Source organism: Eutrigla gurnardus, assembly GCF_963514095.1.
Source record: "Eutrigla gurnardus genome assembly, chromosome: 21".
Lineage (NCBI taxonomy): Eukaryota > Metazoa > Chordata > Actinopteri > Perciformes > Triglidae > Eutrigla > Eutrigla gurnardus.
In genome coordinates, this window is record NC_139932.1 from 16,098,843 (window position 1) to 16,115,330 (window position 16,488).

The window sequence follows — 16,488 nt, forward strand, 5'->3', positions numbered from 1 at the left end:
AAATAAATCAACACAATTGGTCTGTATCCAGGTCCGCCTTAACTCGGCTTGCCTTGCCCTTTTTTTTAATTATAAAACGTTGTACAATTAACGACACGCGATATAAATCTGACGGTAATTCTACACTTTGTTCTCAGCGGGAAGATCAAAGGTAGAGTTCATATGAGCTGATGTCTCACACACACACACACACACATTCGCACACAAACACACACACGGCTGTTGGATAATCAACAGAGAAGTTGGAGTAGCTAATTAGCATTTTGTATGGTGAGGTTTTTCATCACATTCTTGCTCCACACACTTCTTAGCAAGCCACCAGGGAGAAACATCTGTTTTCTGTCAGTGAGAAGGTTGGTTTGACAACTGAGAATAATAAAGGTGGACACGTCCAGCTACATCATTCTCCCGGGGGTCAACTGGCCAGCGTTCCTCTCCGCCCACCGTCCTTGATCAGCCGACATGGCGGCGGCTCACTGCACCATGGCCAGATCTTTGAGCGTGTGGCTCCGCTGCCTCTTGGCTTTATAGCCGGGCCGGAGGAACTCGATCTTCCTTTTCTTGGCTTCTATTTTGTTCTTGTGCTTTTTGAGCTTCTTCTTGGCCGCTATGTCGGGATGAGCCACCGCCTGGGAAGACGGGAGACAAACGTTAATTCATCGGTGGGGGGGGGGTATAAAGTTGTTGCTTTCTGTGTGTTTGTGCGTTTTCGTCATCATACCTGCATGGCTCGGTGTCTTTTGCGCTCGGCTCGCCTCTGTGAAAACTCTTTCTGGACAGCAGAGAAGGCCAAGGAGAATTTCTCCAGGCCCACGTGCCTCTTCATAAGCTCTATCAGCTCCTGTGCCAGGTTCTTCAGGGTGGGATCTGGACATAGAGCGGGGTTCAATGGATTTTTGTTGGAAGTCTGAGGTTAATCCACTGTTTTTTTAAAGGCGTGTTCAGAGCGGTTACCTTGGTCTGCATACGTGCTGTCCAGCTCCCTGTACAGAGGCGTGATGAGCGTGGTGAGGTAGGGGCCGAGTCGTTCCTTCCCCAGGTCCATGGCCATCGCTCCCAGGAACTTAAACACACACGTTCTCTGTGGCAGAACAAATGTACCCATAATATTATTACATTATATAAAATACCCATCCCTGATATTGGAAGTCAAGGCTGAAGTTAACCAGAGAACTGCTTTTCATCATGCTTCCTCGGATCCTCTCTCCTCCCGTGACCAGGATACCACATCCCCAATGGGCGGAGCTAACGGGTGAGGAGGAGACGCAGGTGTGTTTACCTTCAGGGGAACTTTGGGAGTGTACGCAGCCTCCCTCTTGGCCATCAGCGACAGCTTCTTCATCAACCACAGCAGGGAAGGAGGCCGATCATCCTTGTCCCCTTCCTCCTCCTCCTCCTCCTCTTCGTCTTTCTCCTTGTCATCTTCGTTCTCTTCTTCCTCCTCTGCTTCCTTCTCCTCATCATCTCCGTTCTCCTTCTGCTCCTCCTCCTTTTTCACCTCTTCCTGAGGGGGAGTGACCTCGGACTCGGGGGAGAGGAGGTAGATGACTTTGCCGACGAACAGCAGGTTCTTGATCACCTGTGGAAGTGGAACAAATTCCCGTCAATCAACTCTCACGTGATGAGCAATGTGTTTTGGATACAGGCTTTCAGGTGTGGTATGGTGGAGTTTGAGCACCTGCTCTCCTGACGCCATGTCTAGGAACTTGGACTGAAGCTGATGGCAGAAAGATAACGCCAGCTCCCTCATCTGTTGTCAAAAAAGAGAGAGAAAAAAACATTCAAATGAGAGTACGGTGCAGAAATCAGATCACAGCCAGACAAACCGATGACTCACCTTCTTGTCCAGGTTGCTGGTGATGAAGGCCGTTGCTGGCGACTGGGTGGAAGCAACTTCCTCTCCTCTCCAAACGGCCACCAGGTGCTCCGCCTGATGGGCTGCGAACAGCTGACCAAAGAGCTGCGAGGCGGTCAGCCACACCCAGCAGTGAGGGTACCGCAGGTGGGCTTCAATGTGAGCTGCCAGAGAAGACAGGGATTACCACCGCGCAGTCGTACGCCTCCATCAAAGTGTCACGTTGCAATTCATGTGTCCGAAATATCACCACTTTGTCATTTTGTCCTGCAGGACATTTGTGTGTAACTGAATACTGACATGTGATGTTAGAAGTCCATTTGTTAAAAGTCATATTTAGTTTGTCATAAAAAATTCACAGTATAATATCTCCTAAAAAGTAGAAAAAAAGCAAAAAGTATGTCATTAAAAAAATGAAGTTTTGCCATAAAAATATCACAAAAATGTCATATATGGTATGTCAGAAAAATGAAATTATAAATAAATAAATCACAAGAATGGGACAGACATGAAGTCTTTAGTCCTTTGACGACCTTTTTGACCTCTCTGAATCCAAAATTGAAAAAGTGACCCTGAAAATGAAGTGTGTGTGTGTGTGTGTGTGTGTGTGTGTGTGTGTGTGTGTGTGTGTGTGTGTGTGTGTCCTTTACCCCAGATACGACTGAGCGTGTCGTGAGGCTTGTTGAGCTCCAGCAGGCCGCAGTGTTTGCTCAGTTTGGTGATGAGAGTCAGGAAGCTGAACAGCAGCCGGTCCGCCGCCCTCTCCTCCTCTTCCTCCTCGATCTGTAAAGACACGGAGCGTTAAGGGGCTTCCTTTTCACTCGGGCTTCAAAACTTGCGGACAAAGACGTCGCCTCACGTCTTCGTAGTTGTCGGGGTTGGTCTCTTTCTCCAGCAGAGGCAGCAGGTCGTCCACGCGGCGGGAAAAATTCTCCTCCTCCTGCTCCACGAACAGACCGCAGATCTGAGCCCCGAGACGCCGCAGGCTGGCCTGGGAGGACAGGTCGGAGCGAGTTTTAACTTCAACATAAATCAGGTTAATATTACAAAAAACAGCTGATTTGAAATCAATTCTGAGTAAAAGTGTGTCGACCTTTTCTGCATTCAGCCAGGTGGTGACCAGGGAGAACAAGCTGTTCTGGTGGTTCAAGTCCAGCTGGGCCAGCAGGGCTTTGATGGCCATGGCGGCCATTTTTTTGCAGCGTGCCGAGTCATCGTTGACCACGACCAGGGACAGCGGGGCGAAGAACAAGCCGCTGTGCTGCAACAGCAGTTTCTGAGCAGAAGGTGACAGCAGCAGTCGGTAAGTGTTTGCTGTGATTTTTGAGCACACGCAGACCTGAGAGGAAATGTGCTCACCTGAGGGAAAGTCTGGAAGATGTAGGCCAGCATCTCCAGCACGGACTCCCTGCCTGTGTCGTGCTCGTAGTGCAGCTGGGCCACCACAAAGTCCAGGTGCTCTCGCAGCTTCCTCCCCAGCGGGTAGTCCAGCAGGTATTTCAGATAGATCTGCAAACAAACACTTGGTGAACAAAAGAGTTTAAAAGAGAAATGGGGCTAGTCTTTTTTTTTTTTTTTAAGTGCATGTACCTGTCGACAGTGGATCCTGATCATAGCGTTGCTACCGGTAACGGAAAGCTTGGACACTTTTTTCATCACCTGCTCCATCTCTGGAACAATGAGCTTCCTGGACAGGATCGCCTGGAGGAGAAACATACAGAAACAGACTCACATATACAAACTGATCCAGATTGTCCTGGAATGACATTTATTTATTCAGGTCAACATTTTTACCTTCAGCAGGCCGAAGGCGGTGGCCTGGCGAGACTGGTCGTAGATGTCCTCCTCAGCGTATCCTAGCAACACCTGGAGCTGCGTCTCTGAGATCTGGTTGCTTTTGACGTTCTTCACCAGGATGGTGATTGCCTGCGAGACAAAAACATCAAGATGAACATCACAAATCATATCGTCTCTCTAAGAATGTAATTTCTATATTTAGTTTGATTTATTATTATTTATTACTACTTTCTGAATTTAAGAAACTAAAATGGAATGTTCCAGAATGTGACGGATGGTATCCCCATCTTCATGTGCATGTCTTATTTCTGGTACCTTGAAGCAGTTCTGGACCAGGTGGTAGTTCTCCCCGCGGGCGGCTCCGGCCTTGGAGTAATCCTTCAGCAGGACAAAGAGCTGCTTGGTCAGCTGGTCGGCGTTCTGCTCCACGGCTGGCAGAGGGAACTTCAGGAGCCAAGTGAAGGCCACCAGAGCCTCTGTGATCACCTGGGAGACGGGAGAGGAGTTATAATCTCAGACATCAGGACGGGTAACCCATGTAAACGTGTAGTACCTTGACGTGCATGGAATCCAGGCAGTCGAGCATCAGCAGAACGAACGGGTCCAGCATCTGAAGGGCCGAGTCGTCGGACGACTTCACTTTGGATTTCTTCAGACTCAGGTGGAGCAGCTGAGAGACGGGCGGAGACGCACAAAACAATTGGCAACGGGGAAACAAATCTATTACGCAGAAGAATCAGGGCTCGGGTTCCGGTGAGCACCTTGAGGCCGGCGTCCACCAGGATGTGCATGTTGGTTCGGCTGCTGACTGGAGCTTTCTGGCCTCCCCTCTTTGGAGTCGGAAGCAGGAGCAGGCAGCTGGGAGGAGGCAGTCTGGGGTCTGCGGGGGGCTTAGCCGAGGCTCTCTCTCTACACACACAGCGTCGTACATGGATATCAGTAAAGTGATTTACTGTATAGTGATGTGAGCTTGTGTAGGTGTGTGTGAGCGTACCGGTCTCTCTTGGTGAGCAGCGGCAGACTCTGGCTGACCAGGCCGTGGCACAGCAGCAGGATATCCTGAGGAGTCAAGCCCTCGTTGTCGAGCAGACCCAGGACCAGCCGCCGCAGCACCGCGCCCACCCGGTTACACACCTTCAGACTGGACGAATTCTCCAGCAGCTGAAAGTCAAATGCTTCACGTCAAGTCGCAGAATTCTCAAGTTTAAAGACGTATTAACATGTTTTTATACCGCCTCACCTCCTTCAGTGGCAACAGGAACTTGGTGACGCTCTCCTTGCTGCAAAAATGTGCCAGCAGCTCATAGGAGTCCATGCTCTTGCTGTGCCGAGCCTCCATCAGCTTGGAGACGATCCCCTTCACCTCCTTCTCCTCCGCCACGGGCCCGAACAGCTCGTTGTTAAAAATCTGACCAACAGGCGAGAAGGGGACGAAGATAAACACAAATCCACCATAAATATCCAGAATAAACTTGAATCAACTTCGTGAGTTAAGTGTTCTTACATCGATGAGCATGTTCATGCATGAGTCCAGGTCACCACTCTTCAGGGTCGGCTTGAGGACTGACAGCAGCTGGTACACGGTGAACGTTAGCACATGGACCTGGTAGCCCTTGGCCAGGATGCCCTGCATCTCCTTGACCAGGAACTGCAGGTACCTGCAGCCTAAAGTCTCGATGATCTTCACCAGAGTTCCCCTCGCCACGTCACGGACCTCCTGGAAGCGGTTCCTCAGCACCACGCACACCTTGATCAGGATCCTGGATGACAAATCATTAACATTTTAAAATTGTCTCATATATATATATATATATTTATATTTATATATAAAAAGCTTGAAAGCACACAGCTGCATACCCGGGCAGGTTGACCTCCATGATGTTTGGAGGCAGAGTCTGCATCAGTTTGACCATGGCGAAGCCTATCGGTATCCTTGCCACCTCCTCCTCCTTCACATCCTTGGACTTCACTGCCTTGTGCTCATCATCACGCTTTATCTGGACGACACACACACAGACACACACTTCCTGTATCATACTGCCGTTCAGTTCTCAGAATTCATTTGGACCGTGTACATGCGTGGGCATCGAACCTTTGCAGTGAGACACTTGTGCAGGCGGGGCAGCACGCCGGTGTTAACGGTCTGGTGGATGGTGCTGATGAGAGTCTCCAGCTCCTCTCTGCTCTGCGGCAGACCGCTGGCTACCGGGACGGGTTTAGGCACCGCCGGCCTCTTCTTCGCTTCCTTAGCGACGGCAGCCTTTCCTCCACTCGTGGGGTCTGTTTCCATGGGAACGACAGATGGAGCCGTCTTTCCGTCTACCTCCATTGGCTCCTCATCGTCGCTGGCGTCTGACTCATCGGCTGCAGGTTGCTCCTCGTCATCTTCTTCGGCTGCAACACTCTCGGCTTGACGGAGATGTGGAGTTTAGGATGTTTGATCAATGAATTAATTAATTACTGTATGTTATAAAGTGGGATTCGTCACTCACCCTCTCTGGCTTTGGCAGCCTCCATCTCTCTGGTGAGGGTCTCATGGTCAAAATGGAAAGCATCCAGGACTGTGACCAGCAAACTGGAGTTATAGAGGTACAACAAAGGAGTCAGCAAATCATGTTAAATGACACAAGTCTATATTCATGTATTTATTTTTAACCACCTGACGGCCAGTTTCTGCTCGGTCTGCCCCGTCTGCAGGATGTGGACGAAGTGTTTGAGGTAGTAGAAGTACTTGGACCAGGTCAGCCTGCGGCACACGGCGCCCACGATCTCCACCGACGCTGATATCATGTTCTCGTGCTGCAGCGTGTGAGGAGACGAGGGTCACCATCAGACACAACAAACTAACAAGACACGTGTGTTTTCTTCTCAAACCGTTTCACCAAACCATCACCTTGAGCATCTTCTCATCTAGCAGGGCTGTCATGGCGTACGGCATGATGTAGTTCTGCAGAGAACGAGGCGTCAGCAGCACCTGGCCCTCGGTCAGCTGCTTGGCCAACTTCCTCAGGGCACGACCGCGACGGTGGATCTGAACAAAAAAGGAAGAAACAAGCAGTCAGTTTGTGTCGAACAGTCGGATAAAAAGGAAAGAAAGGAAGGGTTTCTGTCGGACCTGGATGTGTTTCATGTGCTCAAAGAAGTCAGACTCGAGGTCGTTGTAGTCGGTGAGCTGGACCAGGTCCCTGAACTCCTTCTTGGTGGGGAAGGTCTTCACCAGGCAGGCCAGCACGGTGGTGTATTCATGCTGCACACTCTAGTAGAGGGAAGAGAGCACATTTTTTAACTTACTTGACAGCGAGTTTCATATATTTAGAGCATGAATCTCGACAGAAAGGGAAGGAAATGTGCGTGTTCCTACATCCGTCTTGCTGTGAAGCCCCTTGTGAACGGCGTCCAGGATGGTGTGTTGTACCACGTCCTTGTAGAGCTGCTCTCCAGCACCGACTGCCGCCAGCTGGGTGATGACTGCAGACATACACATGGTGGCGTTGTCTCCCAGCGACATGTCGCCGATCTGGAGAAAGGAGGCAAGAAATTAATCTAAAGCTTTTTAACTTTAGACGGTATATCCGTGTCATATATCTGCTTGCCTCATAGGTGTGGAAGCAGTTGTGCATGATGATGCTGATGTAGTCCAGGTCCAGAGTCGTCATGTCTTTGACCCGCCGGGTGGCGTCTTGGAACGCCAGCAGACGCACGTCAAAGTAGATCTCGTCCAGGTGTCGGCTGTCGAACGCGTTGAGCTGGAGAGGGCAGGGAACAGCACGTGTTTTCTTCCCGGTTGTGGAAATCCTATGTGAATGTAATAAACGATACCTTACCTTTGTTGCTAAGTCAGTGATGTATGTGAGTGAAGGATCCAGATCTGACAGCGTCTGAAAGGAGAGCACATAAAAAAATCAACCTATTTATGCTTAAAACTACAAACATCTGTGATCATAGGATTCTGTTCTCTGCTGTACCTGGAAGACGTTAGTGAGGGCCTGCCTGGGCAGCTTGTTGTGAATGACGGAGAAGAGTTTGCTGAGCGGCCGCAGGAAGTCGGAGGGCTGCACACACTGTCGCAGCAGGTTCTGCACCGTGGCCAGGATGTCAATTTCTGTCTCCTGAAACAAACAGCAGCGTGAAGATGATGGATGAGCATCTCAGGCACGCATCCTTCTTCTGACCTTAAACTAATGAATTTGTGGCTATAATGCAGGGTAGAGCTCTTGAAGTAGAAAGTCTTACTTGAGGATTGTGGCCTTTCTGCAGGTACGGCAGCAACAGGCTGATGAGCACCGAGCTCTGCTCCTTATCGCTAACGAATCGACTGATCCTGACGGAGAAAGGTTAATCGTTTGATGAGACAACTGCATGGATCCTACATCCTACAGTGAAACAAATGAAACGAATCAAACACTAACTTGGAGAGGATGTTGAGCTCTTTGGCCACCTGAGTCCTGAACTTCTTCTTCTTGAGCCTGTCTGTGTTGCGCACGATGCCGCTGAGGTACTGCAGCAGCGTGGATATGTGAGGCAGCAGCAAGCTGGAGCCCCGACTCAGTGAGTCTGGAGGAGACGCAACGACATGCACAACTTTGCATAAAGAAGTTGCAAGATAAATACAGTATTTAATATATATTACAGATAAAATAAGGTAAACTCTGCTGACCTGCAGACACCAGAGAGCCCTCTTTAGGCTGCGGGAACACACAGTCGTTGACGATCAGCTCCGTCTCACCCTCTGTGGCAACAAAGTCTTCGGCGGTTGCTAGGGTCTCAGCTATGTCCATCACCATGGCGATGGTCCCTGGGGAAACTTTCTTGGCTGAGAGCAGGGCGAAGACATTGAGGAGGACGTCAAACTCTGGCTGGTTTGGTCTCTGCTTGGCCAAGAGAGGGAAGAACCTGTGACAGACAGACAGAAAAATAGACATGTATTATTTGTACTCCCTCTGGATGACAGCTACCATTAACTGGTGGAGATGTTCTGGTAGACGGAAGGAGGAAGTAACCAACCTGGCATTTTTGCACCAGACATGGAGGAGTTTCAGCACAGGGGTGGGGGAGTAAGTGCTCTCTGTAGGGAGACGACACAACTGCACAAACGCAGAAATGTCAGCCAGACACGTATAACAACATGATGACAACCCCACATAAAGACACATTTTTGTGAAACACACCTGAGGCCAGACCACAGCGTGGAAGACGCCGTCCAGCTCGTCGGCACTGAAGCTGTAGGAGTCGAAGCCGTTAAAGAAGTCCTGGATCCTCAGGATGCCGAGACGCCGCAGGTTCTTTAGAGGACTGATGCAGCCGGCACGCAGCTGCAAACAATGAGGGAAGACACTGAAAAACCAGGGCCCTGAGGGGCTGCATCTCTAAATTAATATCAGATTACATTAAATGACAGTTATCTGACATCAGTCACTATGGTGATTACCTGGTCCCTTTTGTCCAGGACGGTGGACACGGAGGCGGTGACACACAGCAGGATCTGCAGCACCTTGGGCAGGTAGATGTGGATGAGGTGGCCCAGCTTCTGGATCACCACGTTGATGATGTTCAGCAGGCTGTGCTGCCGGCCCAGAGGCAGGACGCCGCCCACGTCCGTCTCGGCGACGGCCTTCTCCACTGCTGCCAGGCAGGAACCTGGAGACGAACACATAGATTTTGATTTATTTGCAGGATATATTCTCTGAATTATTTCAAAAGGTGTTTATTTTTCCCTGTGAATCAACTACAAATTTAAGCAAAAGTATTATCATTTTAAAATAATAATAATTAAAGCTACACGTAGATGAATGTGTTTAGATATTCACCCATTGATCTACTCTTAACAGCCCATAATGAAGGTCCTACCTTGGCTGTGATGGCAGACGGGCTCCAGCAGCAGGTCGATGAATATTCCCAGCTCCTCCTCTTGGCAACCCGCCAGGAAACGCAGGATAATGGAGGAGCGGGCGGAGGCGCTCGTCTTGCCTTGAAACTTACTTCCTGCTTTACTGCGCAGACGGCCGAACAGGATCCTGTGTCATAAAAAAAAACGTTGGCATCAAGCAGCGGAAGTAAAAGCTGATTCCATGAAAACCTCCGGATGAATGAAACACAGAACCAATATCATAAAAAAAAAAGTCAACAGTGGAAGTGTGGGAGACAGACTGGCTGGAGGCGGAGTCTGTAAAAGCACATTCCTGTTGTTTAAAAGCCGGGCAGATGAAAAGCAGTTTAACTGTGAACGTCAATATGTAACTGTAAATGATTTCATGCTACGCTAAGCTCTCCAGTGATAAAAGCTCATCCTCATCTCGGCGTTTTTACACTTCGGCATTGAACCTCTCATCTTCCCAAAATGTAGAATTATAATAATAATAATAATTAAACAAGGAAACTCATACTCTGACACACATACCTCATGAGCAGTGGGATGAGTCTGGCTCTGTGTGAAGCCTCGATGACTCCCGTCTCCTCAGTAATGTTAAAATGGACGATCTCCTCTTTGAAGTGTTTGTCGTCCAGAAGCCTCTCCAGATTCTCCCTGTGCACACACGAAAACAAAAAGGTCAGAGCACTTCACCCCTACAGCCTGGAAAGGCTCAACGTCTCCAACAAATACGCATTCACAGGGTAGATAATTAGGTACAAAATAAAATCATGATACTTTGTGTATTTAATAAAATGTGGATTGAACAAACGTGCAAAAAAAAAAGAAAAAAAAGAATCCTGAATCACAGGATCTGTTCAAATCATCAGTAACACTAAACGTCCCCAGAAACACACATCTGTCTGCAGCCAGAATGGAGGTGAAGTAAACCGATAGCTTGATAACAGACGACAGAGGACACGATGTTCGGCCGCCGCGAGGTGGAAGTCAACATTCCTCCGCCTGGAACCGCAGGACGAGAGCTCTGATTCCTATCCAAGACGCTCACAACGAGCTCATTGAGCAAAAGGAAGAATGGGGGACTGTTGCCACAAGGCACATATTACTTTATACTTGCTTTCCCCTCTCTTCAGGTGGTTACGGTAGTTCTCTTACTTGTACGGCACTATGTTGGAGTCTTTGTATGTGAGAACACATTCCAGAGCCACTCGCTGGATCTGCTGGTCCTGATGGCAGAGCAGCTGGAAAAAAAAGACACATTTCATGGTTCAATTCTGATATTTAGGTCCCTGGTATCCGGCAGGTGTCTGCTGGTATTGCTTTAAGACAAGGTGTGTGTGTGTTACCTGGTTATAAAGTGCACTGAGGCTGCTCTCCAGGTAGAGAGAGCGAGGGTTGGTGAATTTGGCGAATACCTTCAGATGGGTGATCAGCTGTCTAGAGAGAAAAAAGAGCCACACATGGTTCAGTTATACCGACATTGTTGATGTTTCATTTCTGTAATAGTTAAGGACTCACGGATCTTTACGCAACTTTAAAAAGCTTACTATGATGGTAAAAATAGAGCCTGATTTAAAAAAATCAGGATATAAAAAGATTTTATTCTATTTATTTGTATTCATCCTTTTTTTATGCAGGGAGACCTTAAGATTTATGATCATATTTTGATGATTATCAGTATAATATTGTCAATCCCAAATCACCATCAGGTGGAAACAGCATTCAGTGTGATTGTGATGTCTTACTTGGCAGCAGCTCTCTTAGGAAGGGCCTTCCTCTGCTGTCTGCCTCCCTCCTCTGCTTCCCGTTCCTCCTCATCCCTCTCCTCCTCTTCCTCCATCGCAGACTCCTCTAGAGCGGCGTCATTCAGCTTCCTCAAGTCCTGAGTGGGCGCCACCAGCAGGTCGGCGGAGTAAAACTCATTCCTGACGGCAAACAACAAACATCAAGATGTAACAAATGATTGGGAAAAATGATCAAATCGGCTGCAGATTCGTTGAAAACACTGACCTGATGAACCTGAGCAGCAGGGGGCTCAGCTCCCGGCAGCGTGGCTCCACTCGGTCAGGAAACTGGGTCATGCAGCGCCACAGCAGGCTGCGGAAGTTGGGGAAGTCCGTCCTCTCGTTGGGGTTGGAGGTCGACTTCAGCTGCTCGAGGAACAGAACCCCCACGTCGCCGCTTTCAATGACGCTGCAGCCCGGCTCGTCGTGAAGACACGACTCTTCCTCTTCATCAGCCTCGCCGTCCGCCTGCAATTCTTGTTCTATGACACAAAGAGGAGGAATATCTCGTTTTGTCACAGTTCCTTTCCATGCTTCCCCCGAGCAGTTAAGTGAAGAATTGAATAAATTACCAGCCAGCCCTGCCACCATCTCCAGATGTTCATGGTAGACGCTCCAGAAGTTCTTGTTGTCCATCCCTCTGGCATGGCTCCTGTGAAGGAAACAGAACTCCATTCACAAAACAAGCATTTTAAAAGTGCTTGTCATCTTGCAGACAGACCGAACAAACCATGCCTTCAGGCTTTTCACAAATCGTCGTCATGATGTAGTCATTTCGGCATTCAACGAATCAAAATATGACACTCGGCGGGATCCCTCTGTACTCACACGAGGAGTTCAATGACGGCGTCCCACAGCGGCCTGAAGTTGACGTACAGCATTGCAATGAGGTAACGCAGAGGCACCTGCAGGAAGATGAGCATTTCTTAGGTTTGCATACAGAACTGCTAAACGTATCCATATCATGGTGTTGCTTTAAGAGAGCGTCGTGTTCACCTGCTGGAAGGTGCCGGGCGACCCCTGTGGCAGACTGCGCTGCACCAGGTCGTGTCTCAGCTTGCGGAGGTGAAGCAGTTTGTCTCTGTAGTCCTGCACCGAGGCCGGCACCAGCTCGGCCTGCAGGCACACGGCGAACACCGGCTGCACCTCCACGTTCTCCTCACCCTGCAGAGCGGCAGACACACGAATCAGACCACGTCGTTTCCTACACTCTCAAGAGAATCTGTGCTAACGGTCGTACCTCGGCCTGCGAAGGGAGCTCCGCCTCAAACTGAGAGAGAATCCTCAAAGTCAGCAGGCGGATCTGAGCGAGAAAAGGATTTAATTTAATGAATTTAATAAACAAATTCATATTATCATTACAGCTTACGATGCAGCTTTAACGAATGAAAATGAGAACTCTGCTGACATACCTTGGAGATGTTGGAGGAGAGGTTTGCGTGCAGCATCTGGTGGACCTCCAGCAGTGCACTGTGGGAAAGGTGCTCTGAAACGCCGCTGAGTGACAGGCGGGTGTAGTACAGGTCTCCTAGCAACAGGGCGGACAGGTCTGTGGGAAACTTCCTGTAACCACAAGAAATACAACGGTTGAAAAACGGGGATTTTTATATCGCAGCTTTCTTTCCATTCATCCAGCTGACTGACACGCGGTCCTCACCCTAGGATCAGGTTGATCTTGTCCACAGAGACCAGTGAGAGAAGCTGGGCAGAGCCGTCCAGAGTGAGGAGGCAGCTCAGGGCCTGTCTGGCTACAAAGAGGCCAGCTGGAGGGCAGAGAAGTGGGTTCAAGTCGGTCTCGAAGAACAGCAAAAACTTGGTCCAAAATCAAATTCAAAAATCACAAACCTTTTCCCAGTTTCTCTGACTCAATCTCACACAGGAGGTGGTTTAAGAAAGCAGTCACAGCAGGAAGAACGCTAGCTGGATCAATGGGCCTAAAAAAAAACAAAAAACCTTATTACATCATCAGTATAATAAACAGAATGCATCAATCAGACCTTTCAGCAACGTAACACAGTAACAGTCAAGGCTCCTGCTGTAATATTAGATTATTTTAACACACGTAAGTCGACATGTGAGTGTGTTACCTGAGGTGTGGCAGCAGCACCAGGGCAGCCCAAGGCAGCGACAGGTCTGTGATGGACTGGTTCTGGTCCTCGGGATGCTGGATCAGCGACAGCACCGACTCTGGCACCGCAGGCTGCTCTGGCGTTGAACCGCTGGCCTGACCCGCCTCCTCGCTGCCGGAGCAGAAAAAACACATTTACCTCCTGGGGGAAAAAAAATCACACATTTCAAATTTGAACAGAAAGAGAGGTTTCACACGATGTCTCACCCCATCTTCTGTGCGGTGAAGAGCAGTGGGTAGGTCTCAAAGGCCATGGAGCCGTCGGTGGAGGGCGGGGCTTTGGCGAGGATCAGACTGACGAGCGCATCCAGACCGCTGTGGCGAGACAGGGGGTCAGCGGAGCCGAGCAGCCCCGTCGTGAAGCGCAACAGGCTGGGGAGGAAGAGCTGGAGGAGGGAAGGAGAGTGTCACGGGGGTCGTGGAAAAGAAAAGACGACCAGATGTACCACTCTAGTGAAGACTCACCTGTTCAAAGTGTTTCATGGTGAACATCTCCTTGGTGAACTCGAGGATCAGATCTCGCCCCGTCGTGCTGCCAAACACCTGGCGGGGAAGGAAAAGAGTCAGGGAGGCACACGGATACACGCACCCTGCACAACACACGGATGCAAACCCGTTTATCATAAACACACACACACCTGTTGAACAGTCTCCTGGATGAGCGCTTTGGGCAGGGCGACGTTCTCCCCGAGGAGCAGAGAGGAGGCGATCTGGAGCAGCAGACGGGAGCAGGAATCCGACAGCGACGCGCTCTGAATCAGCTGCAACACCGTCTGAAGGATGAGATGATGAAAACATTCAGTAAATAAAAAGAAAAGAGAATTACAGGTTTTTTTTCCCCTCACAAATACCTGGCAGACGGCCTCCGGCTTGCTGATCTTGGCTCCGTCCTTGTGGGACACCAGGGTATGGAGAATGAACAGCAGTCTCTCCAGTTGCTCCGCCCCTTCTCCGTTGGCCTCTATAACACCCAGGACCTCCACCACGCTGGTCTGTACATGAGGGGGACACACACACACCACCGTCACACGCCAGGCGGGGAGGGTGGAGGAGGGACCGATCACATGATGATGTCACACGTCTCGCTCACCTGCAAGGACTCCCACAAAACCAGGAAGTGTTCTCTCTCGACGTGATTGGCCGCAGCCTGGGCCATGTGATCCAGAGCGTCCCTGACGGTGTCCCACGGCAGAGAGGCCCCCGGATCGGTTGAGGGTCCGAGCTTACGCAAAGCGACGGGGAAAGCCTGGGCGGGACGCGTGAAGAGAAACAAAACATTCAGGACTTTTATATCACGGAGCTTTTTTTTTTTTTTTAAAGTCTTTTACACATTTTAGGAAACTCACGTTCGCAGCGCAGGAGTGGAACATGTTTCGGACTCCCTTGCACATCTCGAACAGCAGCAGGCCCGTCCCCTCCGCCTTGTCGGGATGCTGCTGCAGGTCCGAGAACACGTGACTCAACAGGGCATCGAGATCTGGAACCTGTGTGTGACACAACGAGACATCAGTTAAAAATACGCACTTCAACTTTAAGGCACACGAAAAAGAAAGGAACACCTCACCTTTCTCATCAGGAAAGAGAAGCTCTCTGCTGCAAACTTGCGGATGTGCTCTTTCTTGTGCTCCAACAGTGTGCTGTACAAACTGGCAGGGGGGGAAAAAAAGACGCATTAATTCATCAGGGACACTCGAATCCACGTGGTCTGGTCTCATTTCCTCACCTGTAGATGTTGGTCATGTCCTTCACCATGAGCCTCCACAGGTACTTGTACAGGTAGGAGAGACAGGTGAAAGCCCACTCCAGGACCTCCGTGTCCTTGGTGTCCAGCAGCGATGTGATCAGGACGAAAAAGTCGGGGAAATGGGGGTAGAAGTCCGTCTGCAGGTCTCTGGCCAGCTGGACCACCAGGCTGCAGGGGAGGAAGGGGGGGGGTTATCATCACCTTACATCACAACCATTCTGTTCCTCTGATAGATGACGAGACAACTCACTCCAGCAGCGGCTGGCAGGCCAGACTGTTCTTGACGGCCAGGTGCGTTTTCAGACTCTCCACGATCTTCTTCTGGTGGAAAACCAGCATGTTGAAGGACTCGCTCTGGTTGGAAACCTCCTTCAGGAACGTCGCTGCGGATGTTAAAGAAGACACTCATTTCAACAGCTTCCTCATAAAACACCTTCAGCTCCTATGCGTTTGTTTACGCGTCACACGTACTGAAATGCTCCGTCAAGTTCAGGTCCCTCCATTTCGTCAGTCCCTCGGAGAAGTAGGTCTCTACTTCCTGCGTGAGGAGCAAACACACGTCACAACCAATCTCCGTTTAAAAACCCCGTACACACACACACACTGAGAAGCGTCAGCAAACAAACCTCTGCGTAAGATCCAGTCCTGTCGATGCGATGGATGACGTCGATGTTGACGTTGGAAAGTCTTTCAGCAAAAGTGAGAAACTGGAAGAAGACACCAGAGAGAGTTTTTTTTATGAATCTGCTGGAGCAGAGGTGATATTCAGTAACGGGGCTAACGTTATGTCACTAAATTAGCAGCTAGCACAGGCTAATAACTTAGCTAGCTGACGGATTAGACTGTTAGCTGAAATAAAACACCAGTTAAACAAACAAATACACTATAAGGACACTCCTGTATCTCCTAGCATCACGCTGCGGTACTACTCACCCTGTAGGTGTTCTCGGACTTGTGATACGAAGACTTGGATTTGATCTTCATCTTTGTCTCGGTGTTTGGCGCGTGCTTAGTTGGTCGTTTTGAGATTTAAACGATTAAAATGCATGAAAACTACGACTTTTTCTTCCCTCGCTAAGAACTGTTTACACACACACGCCGACTCCAGGGCGCAGCCATGCCGGAACAATGCATTGTGGGTATTTTTTTTTTTTTTTTTTACGCTCCGCGTGGTAGCTAAATAGACGCGGAGGGTTGAGAGAGATATCCCACCGTCACTTCCGGGTTCGTTTGAAGCTTCGCGCTAAGCGAGAAAACAAGAACGCACCGCGTTTGAATAAAGGGAAAATAAAACAACCAACTTGCTATGTG

At 49.6% G+C, this 16,488-nt stretch overlaps 1 protein-coding gene across 1 annotated transcript; it reads right to left on the bottom strand.

Moving 5' to 3' along the window:
- Positions 1–30: 30 nt before the first annotated feature.
- utp20 (UTP20 small subunit processome component) lies at positions 31–16,318 on the bottom strand. The gene is made up of 60 exons (XM_084039087.1): positions 16,111–16,318; positions 15,804–15,884; positions 15,649–15,715; positions 15,428–15,560; positions 15,157–15,345; positions 14,998–15,079; positions 14,780–14,917; positions 14,524–14,679; positions 14,285–14,425; positions 14,072–14,206; positions 13,899–13,976; positions 13,641–13,819; positions 13,393–13,545; positions 13,151–13,239; positions 12,963–13,068; positions 12,718–12,868; positions 12,546–12,608; positions 12,302–12,469; positions 12,134–12,210; positions 11,878–11,957; positions 11,532–11,787; positions 11,267–11,446; positions 10,868–10,958; positions 10,677–10,762; positions 10,050–10,175; positions 9,500–9,666; positions 9,081–9,289; positions 8,821–8,964; positions 8,657–8,736; positions 8,310–8,545; positions 8,062–8,206; positions 7,886–7,973; positions 7,618–7,761; positions 7,477–7,530; positions 7,246–7,398; positions 7,014–7,169; positions 6,768–6,908; positions 6,546–6,683; positions 6,312–6,451; positions 6,145–6,227; positions 5,745–6,061; positions 5,510–5,649; positions 5,157–5,412; positions 4,893–5,060; positions 4,647–4,813; positions 4,414–4,561; positions 4,206–4,322; positions 3,968–4,138; positions 3,650–3,781; positions 3,446–3,556; positions 3,215–3,364; positions 2,949–3,131; positions 2,715–2,846; positions 2,506–2,638; positions 1,838–2,019; positions 1,679–1,750; positions 1,280–1,579; positions 955–1,081; positions 722–867; positions 31–629 (listed from the first exon to the last, which is right to left on the bottom strand). Exons 1-60 carry the CDS (start codon positions 16,159–16,161, stop codon positions 474–476), a joined length of 8,442 nt encoding a protein of 2,813 aa, XP_083895213.1. The 5' UTR covers positions 16,162–16,318; the 3' UTR covers positions 31–473.
- Positions 16,319–16,488: the final 170 nt, after the last annotated feature.